Source organism: Sus scrofa, chromosome 11 (genome assembly GCF_000003025.6).
Source record: "Sus scrofa isolate TJ Tabasco breed Duroc chromosome 11, Sscrofa11.1, whole genome shotgun sequence".
NCBI classification, from domain to species: Eukaryota; Metazoa; Chordata; class Mammalia; order Artiodactyla; family Suidae; genus Sus; species Sus scrofa.
This window is the reverse complement of record NC_010453.5, coordinates 78,938,151-78,956,902: the sequence shown is the minus strand read 5'-3', so window position 1 is coordinate 78,956,902 and position 18,752 is coordinate 78,938,151. Positions and strand designations below refer to the sequence as shown.

Genomic DNA, 18,752 nt, shown 5'->3' with positions numbered 1-18,752 from the left:
CCACACGGAGGAGGCACAACGGCTGGAGTCCCATGTCAGGGGCTCGTGGGGACACCGGACGTGTTGGGTCCGCACACCCTTTGCCCAGCTGCACGTTTCCCGCCTCCACCCCTTTGCTGCTTTTTGCCAGGAGCTTTCTGTCCCCGTGGAGGTTTATCTGTGTGTTTGTTGCTGTGAGCCCTGCCTGGCGTGCAAGGGGCCCTTGAGAATGGCACATGCCACCCACTCAGTCGTGCTCATTGGGGTGCCTGGCCCACGTCCCACCCGTGGCCTGACCTGGTGGCAGGTGGGTGGCTGCCCATGGTTTTAGTCGCTACAAAGTCAGACTTTAGATGGAGGCCATGGGCTGGTCAGACGCGCCTCTGCCAGTCGTCCCGATCCTGACCAACAGCCTTGAGTTTGCTTCCCGGACCCCTGTGGGGACCTGGGGTGTGATGTCTGCGTCTTCTGGTCACCAGGCACCTCCAAACTCTCTGGAGGACACAACCCTGCCCCACCCCTCCCACTGTGGCCACTGCATCTGCCCCCCCCCAAGAGGCTCTGCAAGGGAACACGGGGTGCTGGGAGGACCCCGCTCCCAGAGGGGGTGTCTCCAGAGCAGTGTCCCTGCAGCCTAGCCCTTGAGTTGGTTCAGTAACAGGTCCCACCTCCCACGGCCATGAGCTGAAGCCTGCCTGATCCAGGGGCCTCTCTGGGTTGTCTGCTTTCACTGGGAAATCTGCACACTTAGGTCCTGCTTCTCCCAAGTCTATTCCCATTTCTGCTTCTCTGTTCCTAATTTTCTAGATATTTTTTATATTTTTCAGTTTCATTAGATGTATTTTAAGTCATAGAAATATTTTTCGAAGCAAGGTGGGACTATAAATAATGAATAATAGTTAAAACTTAGAATTCTGCAAATGACTGCCTAATCTTCCAGCTTTGAAGAGACCCCAGCCTGTGATCAGGGCCAGGGTGAAGGGTGGCGGGAGGTCCGCGGCCCGGCCCCTGTGGGCCAAGCCTCCCCGTGCCTCCCTCCACCCGCCGACCCCGCCCCTCAGCGGCCCCAGACGGGTCTGTCGCCTCTCTTTTCTCTGGCTCCTCCCCGTCGTCCTGAGGCCTGGAGGGGACCAGAGAAGGCCCGCTGGCGGGTCTCCCTGAGGGTGATGGTGGTGGGAACAGCCCTCCCACAGGTGGTTCCAGGCCCAGCAACCCGAGCGGTGGGGAGAGAGGGAGCGGGGAGCCTCGCGTCCCCTCCTGGATCCTTCCGCCCCTGGGGCACGCCAGGGACTTTGCCGCCCCCGCCCCCAGCCCCCCTGCTGCCCTCTGACTGGTCCTCGGCGTCGCGAGGGTGGCCCTGGTGGTTGGGGCGGGAGCCCGGCCGAGCGGCTCCTGAGCCCGCCCTTTCCCCCAGATGTTCCAGGTCATCCAGCCCGAGCGGGCGCTGTACATCCAGGCCAACAACTGCGTGGAGGCCAAGGCCTGGATCGACATCCTCACTAAGGTGAGCCAGTGCAACCAGAAGCGGCTCACCGTCTACCACCCCTCCGCCTACCTGAACGGCCACTGGCTGTGCTGCAGGGCCTCCTCGGACACGGCCGCCGGCTGCTCCCCCTGCACCGGGTAGGTCCCTGCGAGTGCCCAGCCGGCGGGTCGGGGGCGAGCACGGCGCCCTCCTCACGTCCCCCGGGACCTTCAACAGTCACTGTCGCCATTGACCCCTCCTTCTCTCCATCTGCTCTGGGCAGCGGCCTCCCCGCAAACATCCAGCTGGACATCGATGGGGACCGAGAGACAGAGCGCATCTACACCCTGTTCAGCTCGTACATGCGCAAGCTGGAGCAGATGCAGGGTGAGGGCGGGCGGCCGCGGCGGGCACGGGCGCTTCTGCAGGGGTGACGCGTGGGAGGCCCGAGCCCTCCCAGCGCGAGACCTGCCTGCGTGTTTATAGCCCAGACGACGGGAGACTTTTCAGCAGGTTATGAGGCTCCCTAGGGGGAGCTACCTTGATAACAGGTTCTGTGGATAATGTTAAGGTGGAATGTAGCTTGCAATTTCTGAACTGCCAAATTCTTGAGAAGACCCTTAGTGTCTTAGTAACTTCCCACGCCCCCAGGCAGAGGGTGGGATCTTGTGTGTTTTCTAGACAGAGGTGGACACGTGTGAGTGTGTGGCTGCCCAGCTGCTCCGGGCATGACGTTTATGCAGCTTCATTTTCCTGGGCATTTCACTGCTTTCCACACACTATGGAGTTATCCAGTCTGGGTGGGACAAGTCAGATGATACCGCTGTCACTTGGAGCTACCTCGGGAGAGGCAGAAGTGGCAGGAGCCCCCCCGGGGGCGGGGAGTGCGCCCTTGGCTGCACCGGGGCTGGTGCTGCTCTTCTCAGAGCTGCCGCTAGGAATTCTGTGGGGAGCCCTTGGGTCCCGCCCAGGAACCTATTGGGCCTTTGCTTTTCATTCTCCTGGAGGCACCCAGAGACCTGAAGGTACTTTAGTCCTTTGCATTGTGCTTTGGTGAGCAGACACCTGCCCACCTGTGCACTAAGCCAGCTCCTGTCCAGACCCATCACCTCCCTGTGCTCCCAGCGGTGCCAGGCACAGGGCTGCCCTGTGCCCCGGCCCCTGAGGCGCCCGTAGTCTGGTTGACACCTGTGTCCTGGGGGTCTCCCCAGGAGCTCACACTGTCACCCATCCCGACAGCCTGTGCGTGTCTCTGTCAGTGTGATGGCAGTCGTCTCAGATGTGCCTGATGGGGAGCAGTCTTGAAGACCCAGCCTTCCCCTAGTATGGCAGTGACCTTGACAGCAGTGCCAGCAGCACTGGAGACCTAACAGCTCCCTTCGTGTCGGTGCCAAAGTGCTGAGGCACTTGAACCGCCTTCAGGGCTCTGCCTGATGGTCACTCTCAGAGGCTTTGTCGCCTTGAAACCCCACTTTGTGGGAGCTGAACTGCCCTGGGCTCATGACCTCCAAGTCTCCTTGGGCCCCAGCAGCCCTGCTGTGCTTGGAGGCAGCGTGTCGCAGTTGCCTATGAGCGGAGGGTCTGCACTCCACCCCCCACGGCAGGGACACCCACTCAGTGTCCCCCTGACTTTCTGTGACAGTGAAGCCAGTGCTTTAGGAGGTAGGTTCCCGGCCCCACAGGCTTCTCCAGGTTCAGGGCTCAGGGTTCAGGGCTGGTTTCATGTGCATTCACCAGAGCCGTCAGCCTTTCTCTCCATCTCAGGGGGCAGCCAGCCTGGGCTCCCCTTGCTGACCTCCCCCCACCATGGCCATTCTGGGCTCCCCTCGCTGACTGCCCCCAGGCTGTCCTGGGCTCCCATGTGCTGGCATCCCTCCACGCCATCCCAGGTCCCCCTCACCCCCCCCCACAGCCATCTCAGGCCCCCCCATGCCATCTCAGGGCCCCCTGTGCTCACCCCCCCAGTGGCCATCCCAGGCTCCCATGCACTGACCCACCACGGCCATCTTGGGCCCCCTCGGAGACACCCCCTCCCCAACGGCCATCCCGGCCCCCTTGCTGACTCCCCAATGCTGCAGAGGCCTGTGGGAGCAGATCCGTGTATGATGGGCCGGAGCAGGAGGAGTACTCCACCTTCCTCATCGACGACCCCCAGGAGACCTATAAGACGCTGAAGCAGGTCATCGCGGGGGTAGGGGCCTTGGAGCAGGAGCACGCCCAGTACAGAAGGGACAAGTTCAAGAAGACCAAGTACGGAAGCCAGTGAGTGTGGCGTCTCGGCGGTGTGGGGGCCTGGGGCCCTCTGGACAGTTTCCCTGTGTGACACCTCCCTCCACGCCTGCCTCTGACCCATTTGCTTCTGGAATCCGGCTCTCATGGGCCAGGGTCCCACCCCCCCGACCCTAGGAAGTCCCACACCCCGTCCCAAGCTGGCTCTGGACCCACCCTGCATCCTGGGAGGGAGGGGTGCGCTGCAGCTGTGGCTATAGGCAGGTCAACCAGGCTGCACCCCTTCTGCTCCAAGGACGGGGTAACAGCCCGTGAGCCGTCAGAACACCTGGACCATGTGGGAGAGCCCACCCCCCTTGTCTGGGATGGGGGCTGCGTGGAGCTGGCCTTCCTCCTGCTTCCCCCCTTCGGGAGCCTGTGGGTTTGGTCTGGGAAAGAAGGCTGGCTCTGGGAGAGACCCCAGCTCTGTCCAGGCTGCCCGGTGCCTCCAGGGATGCCGACCATCTAAAAACGCTGCCTTTCTTGAAGGTGACAAAGCCACCGCATTGGAAACAGCCGGTCACTTGTGGCCCTGCTTCCTGTGGCGGCAGCCGTGCCAGCGTCTGTCAGCTAATAGAACAGAGTGCGCGGTCTGCACACGTGTGCATGCATGAGCCACACGTGGAGACCAGGGTCACGGTGGGAGCTTCCACAGCAGTTTTAGGCTGAGTTCTTCCTTTGCTTGTTTGTATTTTCCACGTTTATTGTGATGAATGTGCGTCACAATTATAGGCAGCGAAGGACGGCTGACATTGAGAAGAGCGCGAGCAACAGAGGGGCCTCTGCCTCATTCTCTCCTCACTGCCCCCACAGGGAACACCCCATTGGAGACAAGAGCTTCCAGAGCTACATCAGGCAGCAGTCTGAGACCCCCGCCCATTCCATGTGACACCCACGGACCCTGTCCCAGATGGGCCGGAGCTGCACCAGGAAAGCCCGTGTTTGGGGAGGAAGAGCCAGCTAGGTGCTCGCAGCATGACAGGCATGGAGCTCGTGAACCTCTGAGGCACCTGGGCTATTTCCAGAGCGGCCGTGCACCTGATTCGTGCCAGTGGCAGGGGACCTAAGCTGGCCTTGCCAGAACTGGGTGCCGGCGACGCCGCATCCTCGCAGAGCATGCGCTCCTGTGTCGCATGCACGTTTGCCCTGCTGGTCCATGACTCCTGCCCTCTCCACCCGTCAGCTGCCACTTGGGGAACTGTGAGCCTTGTTCTTTTCCTCTGGGCACACAGCCTCCTGGTTCAGCTTGATGTTGTCGTAGTTCCTGGCTGGAGGGTCAGAACTGCACGGAGATGCCAGTTGAGGACGCTCTCGGTACTTAGGGGTACGGGTCCTTTTGCAGAGAGTTTCTGGGGGCCCTGGGCTTCATTCCTGAGCTGGGAGCCCCTGGCCTGCTGCTGAGGTGCATCCACGGCCTGTGGCTGCTGCGTGAGCCGGCGACAGGCTGAGCTGGGCATCCTCCTGGCCCCCACATCAGGCAAAGTTGTGTTGTTTGCTGTCAGTGGGGCTTAAAAGTAGAATCCACACTTGCCACCATGGTGGCAGTTTGGGGAAGACTAAAATAGAAAAATAAAATAGCGTTATTTTCAAGCTGTTTTTCTTAATGTTTTTAAAGGACTGTTTTTAATTAGCTCTTTGATATAAAGTAACTCAGAACATCCAAACCTGTACCACTCCGGGGAGGTGCTACCACAGGACAGAATGGGAATGGGTGTGTCTCACGCAGCCGAGTAAAGGGCCTCCAGGGAGTAGGGGGGAGGGGACTCCTGGGCCTGCCGATGCCGGGGACACTGGGGCCAGGAGCCATGTTCACCGTCTGAAGCCGCTGGGGGCTGTCTGCCCAGTTTGCTCCTGGGGCTGGGGACCCTCATGAGCCATTGCTGACTCCCTAACAGTCCTTGACTGCAGCCCGACTTCGGAAAGGCCCCGTAGGACCAGGTGCTCTGCGCCTGTCATTGTTCAGACTCCTAACCCAAGTGGCAGAGAGTAACATTACCTGTTGTCACAAAAATGGTGGAAGAAATGTTGCCAAAAGGAAACTCAGAGCACACGACTATGAGGCTGCCCTGAACTGCAATTTTCAACACGGATTTGTAACTCAGTGTTTCTGTTTGTAAGATACTAATGATTTGCGATGTATTTTACTGGTCGATTAAAATGGATGTTTTATTCTTTCTGAGACTGGCTTAGTTTCACAGGCGCGCCCATTGAAAATGCAGATGGGGGTGTGTGGTGGAGTGAGGGAGGTGGGAGACTGGGTGACATATCTGTGATGACAGGTGAGGCCCTCTGACAACAGACGAGGTCCCTCACGTGACAGGTGAGGGTCCCAGGACAACAGGTGAGGCCTCCCTGATGACAAATGAGGCCCCCCTGACGACAGGTAAGGCTCCTCTGATGCCAGGTGAGGCCCTTCTGATCACTAGTGAGGTCCCCCTGATGACAGGTGAGGTCCAGTTGTAGGGCTTTGGGTTGAGCTGGAAACCACGATGCTCTCTGGGTGGGAAGATGTGAAGCCGGGCGCTGGGAGAGCCAGTGCGGCACCAGTGTGGGCAGAGATGGGTATCCACCTGGAGGAGGATGGGAAAGGCGGGTTCCATCACAAGCTCCTTTTCCCAGAACAAAGCAGTGGGCTCGAGGGCCCTCTGGACAGGGGAGGGGGAGCACACCCCCCAGGGCAAAAATGCATCTTCTCGTCTCCTTTTTCCAGTGTTTCCTCCATTTGGTTTCCATCCGGCTCTCTTTTTATTTCTAGCTGGAGTCTACTGGTGTGAGATGCTCACAGAGGAGGGACCAAGGCCCAAGAAGCTCTGCCCTGTGGAGGGACAGGGGCGGGGGTGCTGAGAAGACAGAACCAGGGAGTGGGGAGCCAGGAGCTGCTCTTCCAGGACCCCATGGCAGGTCACAGTGGGCTTTGGGGACCCCAATCTGTATCCACTGGCTCTCTCCAGAAAACCTGTTACCTGCAGGGAAGAGCCGTCTCAGCCTGCCGTCCTATCATCTGGCCACCTCGGTCCACCTCCAGAGCAGAGCCTCAGAGTGGCGTCCATGGCGCCACCCGCCCTGGCTGCCTGGCTGCCCCGCGGCCTCCTGTGGTTTCATGTGGGGGATGCGAATGCGTGTGGGAAAACAGAAGCGGACACTTTGGCTTCGTTCTGAAGATCTACGACCAAGTGCTGTCGGCTGGGTCCTGGGGAAACATCTGCTACTATTTGTCCCTGTGAAGAGACTATCAGAAACCTTCTCTCAGGCTGTGTTATGGGCTAAACTGTGTCCCTAAACTGATGTGTGACGTCCTAATCCCAGGACTCAAGAGAGCGGCTGCACTGCAGACTGGCCTTCAGAGGCGAGTGAGGTCATGCGAGGTCACAGGGTGGCCCCAGACCGTTTGACTGTGTCCTCGTCAGAGCTGATCACACACAGGGGCGGGTGGGGTGTGGACATGGGCAGAGACAGCCGTGCACCCTCCGAGGAGAGAGGACACAGAGCCCACCCGACACCAGCTCCCAGAGTCCAGGTCTGAGCCCTTCCCCACAGCAACGCCAGCAAACCTGCTTGGACTGAAAATGCAGACCGGGGTCTGCCGGTGAAGGTCGTGCACGCCTGTCCCGAGACCCCGCCCCGAAGCTGAGTCTACACAGGGCTGGCAGAGGGTCGACACAGGAGGCCACCAAGGCCCAGGCTGCCAAGTGGAGTCACCAGCGCCACCTCTGAGACTTCGCCCCTGAAAGTAAACGTGGGATCATCCAAAGGCTCAGCAGACCCAGCACCAGCAGTGCCCTCGGAGCCACGTGAGGCCCGGCCGCCCGGCCCCGTCTCTGCTGAGGGGCCAGGGGCCCAGAAGGAGCGCCACTCCAGCCACGGCCTGCATGAAGGGCGGCTGGCTGGCCTCTGGCCTCTGACATTGCAGTGATGTCACAGGGGCCACCTAGCAACGGGCCCTGGCACCTCGGGCTGTTCCTCGTGCAGAGCCTAGAAGACATGCTGTCCATCTAAGGCTGTGTGAGAGCCAGCATCTTCTTTCCCGCGACCTGAAGGCGGGACGATGGAGAAGGACCCCTCAGCTGCACACAGGAGGCACCGGCTGGGTCCCGGGGCCCCTCCCTTGGCTGTGGGCCCTGGGCACTTCAAGGCAGCCAGCGAGATGACTGACTTGCAAAGAAGCAGGAGTGTGGGCGGCCTGCACCAGAAGGGGGACCCTCCCAGCTGCATCAAGAGGCTGTGCAAGGAGCTAGGTGGGGGCCGGCGGCACTCGGCTCTCCTGGGGCCAGGGTTGGGGGTTGGGCCACCTCCTGGCTTCCACTGCCCCTGCCTAAAACCCCAGAGGCCGGAGTTCCCGTCATGGCGTAGTGGTTAACAAATCCGACGAGGAACCATGAGGTTGCGGGTTCGGTCCCTGCCCTTGCTCAGTGGGTTAACGATCCGGCGTTGCTGTGAGCTGTGGTGTAGGTTGCAGACGCGGCTCGGATCCCGCATTGCTGTGGCTCTGGTGTAGGCCAGTGGCTACAGCTCTGATTCGACCCCTAGCCTGGGAACCTCCATGTGCCGCGGGAGCGGCCCGAAGAAATAGCAAAAAAAAAAAAAAAAAAAAAAAACCCAGAGGCCAAGGGGGGCAGGATTGGGCACTGAGTCTGCAGGAAGCAGGGCCAGCGGGTGGGGGGTGAGGAGGACAGACCGAGACCAGGACCACTGACCTGTGAAGGCATTGGCGCGCGGAGAAGACGACCGCACGCGAGGGACTGTGATGGGCCTGGGGCCAGTCCCCAGCCCACTCCAGGGCCCGGACCGCTGTGAACTGAGGGGCTAGGTGCCTCCTGGCACGCTGGGCGCTAATGTGTGTGGCTTGTAAATGTAAAGTGTGTACAGTATACCTTATGTCGGGGCGTTACCCATGCCAGCGTATTTCTAACCCTGCCAAGAGGGGCCAGGGCATGGCCGGAGCAGGTATGCGTGCCCCAAGCACCCTGGTCTGTATGGAACTGCTTCCGCCAAGAAATAGGAGCAGAAGGCAGGGCATCTGCCAGGAGCCAGGCTACCACCTCCTCTGTCCATCAGGTGCCCTCAGCCCTATGGTCTGTGAGGTGAAAGGACAGAGCAACCAATCCGCCCACCAGATTCTGTAGGAAACTCCGGGGTGGCAGCTGCTCGCAGGCACCCTGCCTGGTCTCCCATGGAAATGTTATCAGACGCTTGGACTCCCCCAGTGGACATGTGCCTGGGGCGTGGGATCCCGCTGCTGGGGAGAGTCTGGAGCAGCTGCAGACCCCTTCATCTCAGCCAGCTCAGGCTCAGGTGTGACTGCACAGAAACGGGCCCTGACTGTCGCTGACCCGAAGACCTATCGGAGGCTTCCTCTTAGGCCCTAATGGGGGTAGGAGACCCCTCGGGGTCTGCCAGCTCCCGGCGGCGAGAAGCCTGCGTTTTACCAGGAAACCATGGTCTCCTGCTCGGAGCTCACACTTAAGAGGCTCACGCTGCCCGGTGAGGTCACCGACATGCAGCTTCCCTTAGTCCTTCACCGACCACGGCTCTGCGTGAGGTCCCAGCTGTTCCCTCCGGTTGGGCCGCTCCCATGACCATGTGCCCAGCTCCCCTTCCTGGCCAGGTGCCCCCACCCTGGCAGTGCCCCTCAGGGGCCAGGAGGCACATCCTGAAGGGGCTGAGTGTGGCACAGATCCCACCTCTGCTTCTGCTGCTCCAAGTCCAGACGACCAGGAGGACTGCTCCTGGCCAAGTGCCTCAGCCTGTGCCCTGAGAGGGCAGAGGGCCCCTGGGGACTGGGGGCTGGGGGTGCGGGGGTTTGGCTGGGCTGTGAGCTTTGGAGGCTCTGGCACGAGGCTTGCTAAGTGCTGAGGTCAGGAGTCAAGCAGGCGGCTTCCGGGGCTGGGGATTCGGCAGAACAGGTCAGGATAAAAACCCTCCGGTCATAAGGGTGGAGGCAGCACCCCTGGCCCACGGGCGGCCCGCCTGCATCATCACAGGCTGACTGCAAGCCAGCCGCTTCCTCTGCAGAGTCTGAAGACCAGGGGAAGGACCTCAAAAGTGATGCGGAAGATGCCAGCTGGTGAGTGGCCTTCGTGCAGCGGGGAGCTGCCCAGAGTTTAGAAGAGGACATTGGGGTGGGGGCTCGAGGCAGGTGACCATGGGGCTCTCGGGGCTGCAGGCCCCTCCCCAAAGCCCCCCCCCACCTCCCCATCTGTCTGGGAGCGGGAACTGGCTCTGCAAACATCCCCTCAGATGTCCAGGAAGGAAGCGTCTCACCTGAGGGGTGGGGCTGCAGGAAGTGGCCTCTTGGGCAGGTTAGGGGGACAGCTCTGCAGAGAGAAGCACCAGCCCTGCTGCATCTGTCACCCCACATGTGCCTCTGCCCCAGGTGGGCCTTGCCCACTGCCCATCCTCTGCCCTTGCTTCGTCCCCTCCGCGGGCGCTGGGTCACCACCGGGCTCCCGCCCCCCGCCCCCACCCCTGCAGCCAGCCTAACCTGGAGGAGGACAAGCAGGAACAGCACCAGGACGCCCTGGGGAAGGAGGACCGTGAGGGCGACAGGGCAGAGCCTGAGGCTGTGAACACCCCCGAGGCCAGCGTCCAGGAGGAGCAGGACAGAGGGCAGAGCGTGGACAAGTGCACCCCGGAGGCTAAGGTCAGGCCAAGGGTCTTTGATGCCAAGGCACTGCCGGCCCCTCAGCCCTGAGTCCTGCCTTTCTTACCTGTTTGGTGTCTTTTTACAGGAGCAGGAGCCAGAGTCCATAAAACTGGCTGACCTGCTGGAAAAAGAGGCAAGAGCTTTTCACTTTGGTGACAAGTCAGACAGTCCTGCTGTGGAGGCACTGTCCTTGAGTCACATGGGCTGCAGGCTGGACCAAGCCCCCCCCCCCCCCCGCCCTGAGCTGAGCCTTTGGCATCCAGCTCTGTGCTCTCGGCTGGTGCTGGGCGCCCCAGGCCCAGCTTGCCAAGCAGCACAGTTAGTAACTGTGCTCAGGGCCCTGCGGGGTGGCGGCCTGCGGCCCCACACTGAGAGGTACCCCTCCCCAAAGACCCTGCCAGGGAACAGTTTTCTGTCCTGATCCAAGCGTAGGGAAGGAGGGGGAGCTGGGCGGGTCCCACCAGGTTTACAGCAGCTGGTCCTTGGCCCGTGTCCAGGGCTCGGGGGAGGCCTCCACTCCCCAAGTGCTTCTCCAGCTGTTGACTGAAGTGCTTCCACTTCCATGGCACCAAGGCGCCTGGTTGAGGCCTGGGGCAGCCCCACTCGAGCCCCCCAGGCCTTACACATCTCAGCAGGTCTCTAAGTTCAGGCAGAGGGCAGGTGGGTTTGTAGAGGCAGAGCTCAGGTGCTGCCCAGGTGAGCAGGTCTGTAGTGGGCAGAGAAGGTGCCCACCAGGCATCGCCCTGGTACCCAGAGGCCCTGGTCCTCAGGGACCTGAGGGGAGGTGAGCAGGGCCACCCCTCCACTCCCTCACTGCCAGAGCTGCCATGGATGGCCCCTGCCAAGCCTGGCTGTGTCTGGTGGTCCCGGACCCAGGCAGCCACAGGACAGAGCCCAACTCGCTGCCCGGAACCTCACTCCTCCCCAGCTCGCCCAAACCCATCAGCCACGCCTCTGGTTTCCATCCACAGAAACCATCTGTGTTTGTGGAGATTGACCTGGGAGACCATGCCGAGGAGGTAAGACGCTCAGACCACAAGGCCAAACCACGTCCTGGGGGGCGCCTTGCTCAGGGCCATGAGGGTTTCCAGGAACTGGCCCAGCACTCGCGTGGGCCAGAGGCTGAGGCAGAGACGGGGCCTCCAGGTGGAGGACCGGCCAGGGGCCCAGAGGACGCTTCACCTCGTCCTCACTCCCCCGACTCCAACCTGCACCCGTTCCTGCACGACCAGAGACTCTAGGGCCTGGGTCCACCTTCAAGGTGCCCAGGGGCCCCAAGAACCCCTTGTGGGATCATGCTGGGGTGGTAAAAAGGCACGAGCTTGGGAGTTGGGAGAACTGGCCTCCATGTCCAGCTCCAGCAAACACTCAAACAAGTCACCATACCTCCCCGAGCTGCAATTTTCTCACCTGCAACGTGGGGATCTTAGCAGTACCCACACCCCAGCGTTGTTTAGTGAAGCCCTCAGAACAGTGCCCAGTGCCCAGAAAGCTCCAGTAATAGGCATCCCCATCGCCACCACCACCACCCGCATGACCACTGCCCCCACCACAATTCACCATCGCCCCCACCACCATCAGCAGCACCATGACGGCCACCGCCCACACCACCGTCCTCATCACGTCACCACCGTCACCGCCGTCACCACCGCTGCATCATCACCATCACCTCCACTTCTCCACCCTCACCACCACCACCTTCACGTCACCATCACCACCCCACCTCCACCCCTCACCACCACCGCCCACACCACCGTCCTCATCACGTCACCACCGTCACCATTGTCCCATAGTCATTGTCGTAATCCTTCCTTTTCTGTAAAAGGATTCTCAAATGTCTTTCTCCATTTCTTTGCTCTAGTGAGCAGTCCCCTCTTGGCAAATGTAAGCTCCTATCAAGGGCTGTTCTTTTTCAGATTGCACTTTCTCTTTGCCCTCAGAACATGCTCTGTGGTGAAGAGAGCTGGTTATTGACCCTCTCAAGGCTACCATGGTGACACCAGAGGTTTCAAGGACTCCAGAAGGGTCCGCCAGGGCAGAGTTGTGACTAAGGGCCCAGGTCTTTTGACCTATACCCCAGAGGTCATGGTGGCTCACATCAAGGTCATGGTTCCTTGCTCTGGGTCCCTTAAGTAGAAATGTCCACCCGACAGAGCCCCATCTTGTGGGAGGGTGCCCAGGGCCAGCGCAGCCTCCACGCCCCCATCATCCCTGCGCAGGTCCAGCAGGTTTGCCCCCTCCCCTGTCCCCTAATCTGCTCCCACCACCTCCCATAGGTGATCACATGTGCCATGAAAGAAGAGAAGCCGTCCCAGCTGGACATGGGGGATCTGTCAGAGGACGAGTGAGTGATGGGTGCACACTCGGGGAAGTGCGGCCTTTTCCCACGGTTTCCTGGGGGCAGAGCGAGTCCACGTGCCTTCTCCCTCCTCTGGGCACAGCAGGGACCTAAGCATCTGCCGAAGCTGGAGGGCTGGAGCCCCGCCCTAACCCGCCCCACGCCAGCCCTCTTCTGTCCCCATCAGTCAAGAGGAAGCCAGGGCAGGAGGGAAGGAGAGATGGGAGGAAGAGGGTGAGGCTGGGGTTCCTGCTGCCCAGCAAAGCAGAGTGGGCCTGGCTGGGACCGTCAGGGCAGGGGCAGTGTGTCGCGACTACCTAGCCCCAAGGCATAGAGACTGGGAGGCTGGGAAGTGCGCTGTGAGCAGCGAGATGCTCACCTAAGGGCATGGATCTACGGTATTTCAAACGCTCCGGAGAAACACACAGCAGGAAATAGCCATTTATCCACTCTCCACCACTCTGAATCAAGAACCGTATTCATATCTTGACTCATTTGCTCGCATGATTTTTGAAAGAAATATTTCTCTATTTCCTTTGCAAAACTGATACACTGTCATTTAAAATAAATGAAAGAGGGAATTCCCATTGTGGCTCCCTGGAAATGGATCTGACTAGTAGCCTCGAGGACACGGGTTCCATCCCTGGCCTCATTCAGTGGGTTAAGGATCCGGTGTTGCTGTAGCTGTGGTGTAGGCTGGCAGCTGCAGCTCTGATTTGACCCCTAGCCCGGGAACCTCCATATGCCGTGGATATGGCCCTAAAAAGCAAATATAAATAAATTACAAAACAAATGTAAAACAGGACAACACAGAGGGAAAGTTTTAAACACCCAAGTGCCACCTCTTGGAAACCCTGGGAACTCTGCATGGCCCTGAAGGGCTGCCGGGCACAGAGGCCAACCCAGACTTTTCCTGGGTCATCAGCTGTGTGCGTTCACAGCGTTATTACGTTGCTTACCGGCAGCTGTTGTTACTACTTCCCTAGGTTTGGGTGTTAGGGAGAGGGGTGCGGAGGTGCCATCCCCAGAACCTGACCTCAGCTCACGCAGCTGGCACGCGGGCTTTACTGAGACGTCAGCCTTGCCCGGCACGCTCCCAAACCTGCACTTGATGCAGGACAGTCTGTCCTAAGCAGATGGCGTTCTCACCACTGCTTCGTGGGCCTGGTGACTGATTTGGCCGCACTGGACGCAGCCTGGCCGTTGGCTTTCCGCCCCTGGCCCACCCTCTTGGCTTCTTGGGCTTGGCTCCCCACCCCCAACACTCAGGTGCCCCAGAGACCCCGTGGGCAGGCCAGGGCCCAAGAACTATCCTCAGCTGCCATAGCTGCTTGGCCAGCAGGACAGGGTCCCTCCACGGGGCCCCGGCCTGGACACTTGCCAGGTGGGGTCACAGACCTACAGCTTCAGCTTCCCTCAGAGCTGAGCCTCATCTGTTCAGCTGTCCCCCTCAGGCATCGCACACTTGCAGCCCTCTAGCTGCCCGCAGGGGCACTTTGGCACTGAGCTCTAGTGGCCCCTTGGGAGGGAAGGGGCCACCACCTCATCCCAGAAGCAACATTGGTGGCACATGGAAACCCCAGAGCCCACCCCTTGTTGAGCAGGCATGGTGGCGATGCTCTGGAAATGCTGGCACCCCTGGGGCCCCACCGTCAGCCTGCAGCACCTCTGCCCAGCAGGCTGTGGGGGAGGGAGCTGTGTGGCTCTGCTCGGCTGGCCTTAAGGTCCCTTGTGTTCAAGGGGTTCCCCCCGGAGCAGGAAACAAAAGAGGTGGGGGCAGGCTGGGAAACGGGCTGCCCTGGACTTGCGGGTGGGGTGGGGGTGCTTCCCTGGCCCCCTGCTGGGGGGCCTTCACCGCCTGCCCCTCGGCCTCCAGGACCGGCTGGGTGTGCTGCATCCCCTACTCCACCAGAAAGAAAGCCAAGGAGAGCGCGTAGCTGCGAGAGAAGGTAATTCACACGGGTAGGAGGTGGGGGGCCCCCCCCGCCGGCCCGGGTCCACCCGACACCCACCCCTCTGCCCAGGTACAGGGTCTCCACTTCAGTCTCCTGGGGTCGGCCAGACCCGGGAGGGGCCCAGAGAGACACCGCACGAACCTCTCTCCCCACCCCATGTGGGGATGGATTTGGCTACACCAGACATAGCCTGGCAGCTGACTTTCTGCCCCAGGCACTGTTTCAGAGGCTCTGTGACCACCACACGTGACCCCCACGGCTCGGAAGCGATGACGCCATCTCTTAAAAAGACCCAATAAAGAGGGATGGAGGATGTACTCCCTCTCGAGGCCGAGGGCTGTCCCTTCTTTTCATACCTCTCATCCCACGAAATGTAAATTAGGGAAGGGAGGCAGCTCAGGACCGGCCTGTGTGCACGTGCACACATAGCACACGTGACGCGCGGTCCACATGCCCATGCACGGCCACACAGGAGCATGCAGGAGGACATGGGCAGGGGCCAAGCAGCATCTCTGAGACCGGAGGTCAGAGGACACAGGTGAAACCCTCGAAGGCCACCATGGGCATCAGCTCAGTTCTCCCCCCGCGGCCACCACTGCCCAAAGGGAGAACCGGCCCAAGAAGCTGGCCGGGGGCGGGGTGCTGCCCAGCTGTCGGAACCGAGCATAGACGAGGCAACTCTGCTGACCACTCATGGTGTGCTGGGCACAGGACTGACCCCATGGCCCCCCAGAATCTGGGTCTGCTGCTTGTCCCCTGGAGACGGAAGCATCACGGTAGTGACAGGGATGGAGTAGACACAGGTAGCTGTCGAAGTCCCCATAAGGGACCACAGGTGAGAGGGAAACCCAGGGGAGGCTGGGAGATCACTGTAAGTTAATAACTGCTCAAGAAAGCCATCAGAACAAGGCAGGCTGCTTGACTGGTGGAAGTTCGAGAATTGCCTCAGGTCTTTGGGTGCGGGATGGGGTGAGGTCTGCATTCAGGTTCAGAAGAGAAAGGAAGAGGCAGGCTTTCCCCACCCCCACTCCCCTTGGAGGATAAAACTGTAGCCCACCTAATGCTTGGGTAGAGCCTCCTTGCCTGCCCGCTTGCATCTCTCACCAGCGTCCTATCTTAATAAATCTATTTCTTGCCTATCCCTTTGTCTCTCGCTGAGTTCCTTCTGCACGGAGGCATAAAGAACCTGAACTTCAGTGAGTCCAGACACCAGGGGAGTGAGTGTAATTTAAAACCATGGGTTCAAGTCCCAATCTGGCTTTAGGGTGCGTTTGAGTCCCGGTCTGGGTTCAGGGCATTGGTGCTGTCAGTTTCACCAGTGCCCCGTCCCAGCCCTCAGCTTTGGCACCTGGCCACCGAGAAAGGCACCAAGAGAAGCAGCCGGAGGAGGCCCTCTGGGCCTGAGTCGTTCTGGCTCTGCTGCACCGGGCCCTCCGCCACAGGCCAGGGGTGACTGGCCCTGGGCAGTACCCTGCCACCACATGCAGCTGGCCCCTTTCAGAGCGGCCCGTCTGGCCACAGAGGGCCCAGAGCAGGAAGGCACCCACGTGCATTCAACCTGGCTGGCGTGGTAGTGACCTTCCACTAATGTGTAAACCCTCTGAAATAAGATGAACCTCCTGTTTCTTCTGGGGTGTCTGTGGGGAGCCAGTCCTGGCGGCCCTGTGGAAACCTGGAGGGGCGGGGGGGGGTGGCCCTGAAACCCCATTCTGGCCCCCTAGGCCTGTGAGGTCTTCGGCGGAAGCGCCTTTGCAAGGGCCCTACCCGTGCAGCACGGCCGCGGGGCTCAACCTTCCCACCAGCGTGCACACCAGTCCCAAGCGTGAGGAGGACAGACGCGGGCCTTGCGGGTTGAAAACGAGCAGACCACCTTGAGGAAATCTGTTTATTCGAGAGCAGGGAGGACCGGTAGCTCACTGCTGCGGCTGATACGCCCACCTCAGAGCAGGAGGGAAGCCAGAGTATCCAGCCCAGGCCGCTGTGCCCTCCCCGGCCTTGCCCAGAGGCACCGACCTCAGGGTCCATACTCAGCCGGCAGGGGCACAGTCGCAGGCTCCAGGTTTGCCGCAGCCGCCTCCTCCCTGCTGACCCCAGACCTACTCCGACACAGCAGCGGGGAGCAGACAGCCCCCAGCCAGAGCCTCGGCACCTCTCACCCTGCAAACAGGCATTGCCTCCAACTTGTCCCCAGACCCAACATGCATTTTCCTCGGGAGTAATGTGGGAACTAGTAAAGCACATTTAACTCGTCATCGCCTTACCCTCAGATTTCCACGGTCAGAATTTTCACCAATTTCTCTCGAGTGTCGCCTTAGTCTCTCCGTATATACCGAGAGACCTACATAGAGATAGGTAAATAGAGCTTTTTTGCAAAATTCACACCGCATTGCCCCGGTTTGATTGTTTTGTTTTTAATGTCTTAAGCCCTTTCCCCAGGATGGTCCATAAATGTTTGCTGAAGGCCTACCACGAGCGAGCGGGGCATTGTCCAGGTGCTGGGGACATGGGGATGGTTGAGCAAAGCCTGGCCTTCATTCCCTGGGGGCGGGGGACAGCGTGGACACGGGGCGCACCCTGATTTATCTGCAGTAGCCCCGCAAAATGAGCTGCTTCCCTCTGGAAAGGGATGCCGGGGCAAGGCACACCTGCTCAAGCGCGCAGATTGGCCCCGGCCGTGGAATGACGGTGGACCCCGGCGGGGAAGGCGTGGAGGAGACGGACCCACAGTGGCAGACACCTCAAGGGCGGAGGAACTGTCCTGAGCCGTTTTGCACGTTTTCCTTCACTAATTCTGCAAGGTGGGCCCTACCGGCTTCCCGCGTTGCCGCAGGAACGCGGGGGGTCGTGCGGGGGAGGGGCGGGAGGTGCTCTGGGGGACGCTGGTCACTCACTAGCGGCCGTGACCCGGATACCCGCACTGGCTCCTGCCCTCAGTGACCGCCGTGCCAGAGCGCCAACTGACATGTGCTGATGCTGCGACAGCTACGAATGTCAAGCCGTTTCCTGCTGCTCCCAGGAAATGGACGTGAAACCAGGTCCCCCGCCGCAGCCCGCCCTCCCCCAGCCGCCTGGCGCCGCGACCGCGCTTGCCCAGCGCGCCCCCTGGTGGCGGGCCGGCGCCCTCACCGCCGCTGTTTTTCACCAGGAGGCGATGGCGCGATAGAGGTGGTTCATTTTAGTGATTGTCTACTCACTAAAGGAGCCAGAACGCGAGTTGATGGCGGCCATCGGTCGCGGGGGAGGGGGGCTTGCTTGACCCAGGCCCTGTGTGCCCAGCCACCGTGGCCCCTCCAGTCCAGGGCTCATAGTTTACATGAAGCTGGGAGGTCAAGTGTCCGGCCTGCTCGCCCTCCCCACACCATGACCCCCTGAGGTCAGCAGGGTAGACAGACAGACCTCCCTGTGCCTCTGTCAGAGTCCTGAGCGTCCTGGAGGGTGGACAATGCTGGGCTCGTGGAAACCCACCCCCAGACAGATGCTTCGGTGCTGCCCTGACACCCTTCGCACAGACAAACGCAAAGCTCACTCAGACTGCAACACCCTGAGGCCAGTGCCCAGTGTCCTCCAGTGTCCCCATGTCCCCCATGTGTCCCCAAGCACACCCCCTACGTCCCCGTGCCCCCCACCCCATGTCCTGACCAGGGAGGACCCCAGCATTTAAGTCAACAAGACAGTTATGTGGGCTGGGCGGCACGAACCCTAATTAGGTCTGGCTAGATGCCCCCCTGCCCCAGGTCCCCCTCCATCTGCATGCACTTGGGACCGGGCTTCAGAGAAGTAGGATGTTTCTGTCGGTCCCCCCTCGGGTCCCAAGGCTTGATGTGGGCTCCTGGAGAGGGTGGGAGGAGCAGTTGTGCTGACGGCCCCGAAGCATGGGGAGGGAGCAAGCCAGGAAGGCACAGTTCACCTACCACTGGGCCCTGGGCTGCCCTGCCCAGGCGCACGGCATGGAGGAGGGCTGACCCTTGCATCCTGGAGCCACGGTTCCTGATGGACCTGCACTTGTGGGCTCTTAAGTTATGTCTGTCTTTTCTAACTCTGGGCTCCTAAAAAGTCCTTCGAACTTGATGAAAACCTCTTGTGTGTGAACAGCCTTTCTGCCAA

The 18,752-nt window shown here is 60.6% G+C and overlaps 2 protein-coding genes and 1 long non-coding RNA gene across 8 annotated transcripts in view; 2 read left to right on the top strand and 1 right to left on the bottom strand.

Moving 5' to 3' along the window:
* RASA3 (RAS p21 protein activator 3) overlaps positions 1-5,886 on the top strand; it is a 76,975-nt gene extending 71,089 nt beyond the window's left edge. For all 3 annotated transcript variants that reach the window (XM_003131110.5, XM_021065987.1, XM_021065990.1), the window contains 4 exons: positions 1,394-1,602; positions 1,728-1,831; positions 3,523-3,706; positions 4,526-5,886. In XM_003131110.5, the coding sequence (XP_003131158.2) occupies positions 1,394-1,602; positions 1,728-1,831; positions 3,523-3,706; positions 4,526-4,601 (573 nt within the window). In that variant the 3' untranslated portion in view covers positions 4,602-5,886. The remainder of the gene's footprint in view (positions 1-1,393; positions 1,603-1,727; positions 1,832-3,522; positions 3,707-4,525) is intronic.
* LOC110255870 lies at positions 4,654-18,649 on the bottom strand. Of its 3 annotated transcripts, XR_002336797.1 has the most exons (6): positions 18,560-18,649; positions 10,420-10,476; positions 9,974-10,026; positions 7,264-7,436; positions 6,676-6,941; positions 4,654-6,527 (listed from the first exon to the last, which is right to left on the bottom strand). It is a non-coding gene; the product is annotated as an uncharacterized LOC110255870 (long non-coding RNA). The 3 variants fall into 3 exon arrangements; XR_002336796.1 differs by having other exon boundaries at positions 4,654-6,941; XR_002336798.1 differs by lacking the exon at positions 9,974-10,026 and having other exon boundaries at positions 4,654-6,941.
* Positions 10,589-15,699, top strand: LOC106504737. 2 transcript variants are annotated; one of them, XM_021065991.1, is made up of 4 exons: positions 10,589-11,374; positions 12,632-12,699; positions 14,570-14,642; positions 14,718-15,699. In XM_021065991.1, the coding sequence occupies exons 1-3, from the start codon at positions 11,183-11,185 to the stop codon at positions 14,628-14,630; spliced, it is 321 nt and encodes a 106-aa protein (XP_020921650.1). In that variant the 5' UTR covers positions 10,589-11,182; the 3' UTR covers positions 14,631-14,642; positions 14,718-15,699. The 2 variants fall into 2 exon arrangements, with proteins under 2 accessions (XP_020921650.1, XP_020921651.1); XM_021065992.1 differs by having other exon boundaries at positions 14,863-14,979.

Bases quoted from the DNA above. Each gene is read 5' to 3' on its own strand.
- LOC106504737 (XM_021065991.1), top strand. From the start codon at position 11,183: ATGGATGGCCCCTGCCAAGCCTGGCTGTGTCTGGTGGTCCCGGACCCA. The intron at 11,375-12,631 runs GTAAGACGCTCA...CACCTCCCATAG, and splicing joins TGGGAGACCATGCCGAGGAG to GTGATCACATGTGCCATGAA. The intron at 12,700-14,569 runs GTGAGTGATGGG...CTCGGCCTCCAG, and splicing joins GGGGATCTGTCAGAGGACGA to GACCGGCTGGGTGTGCTGCA.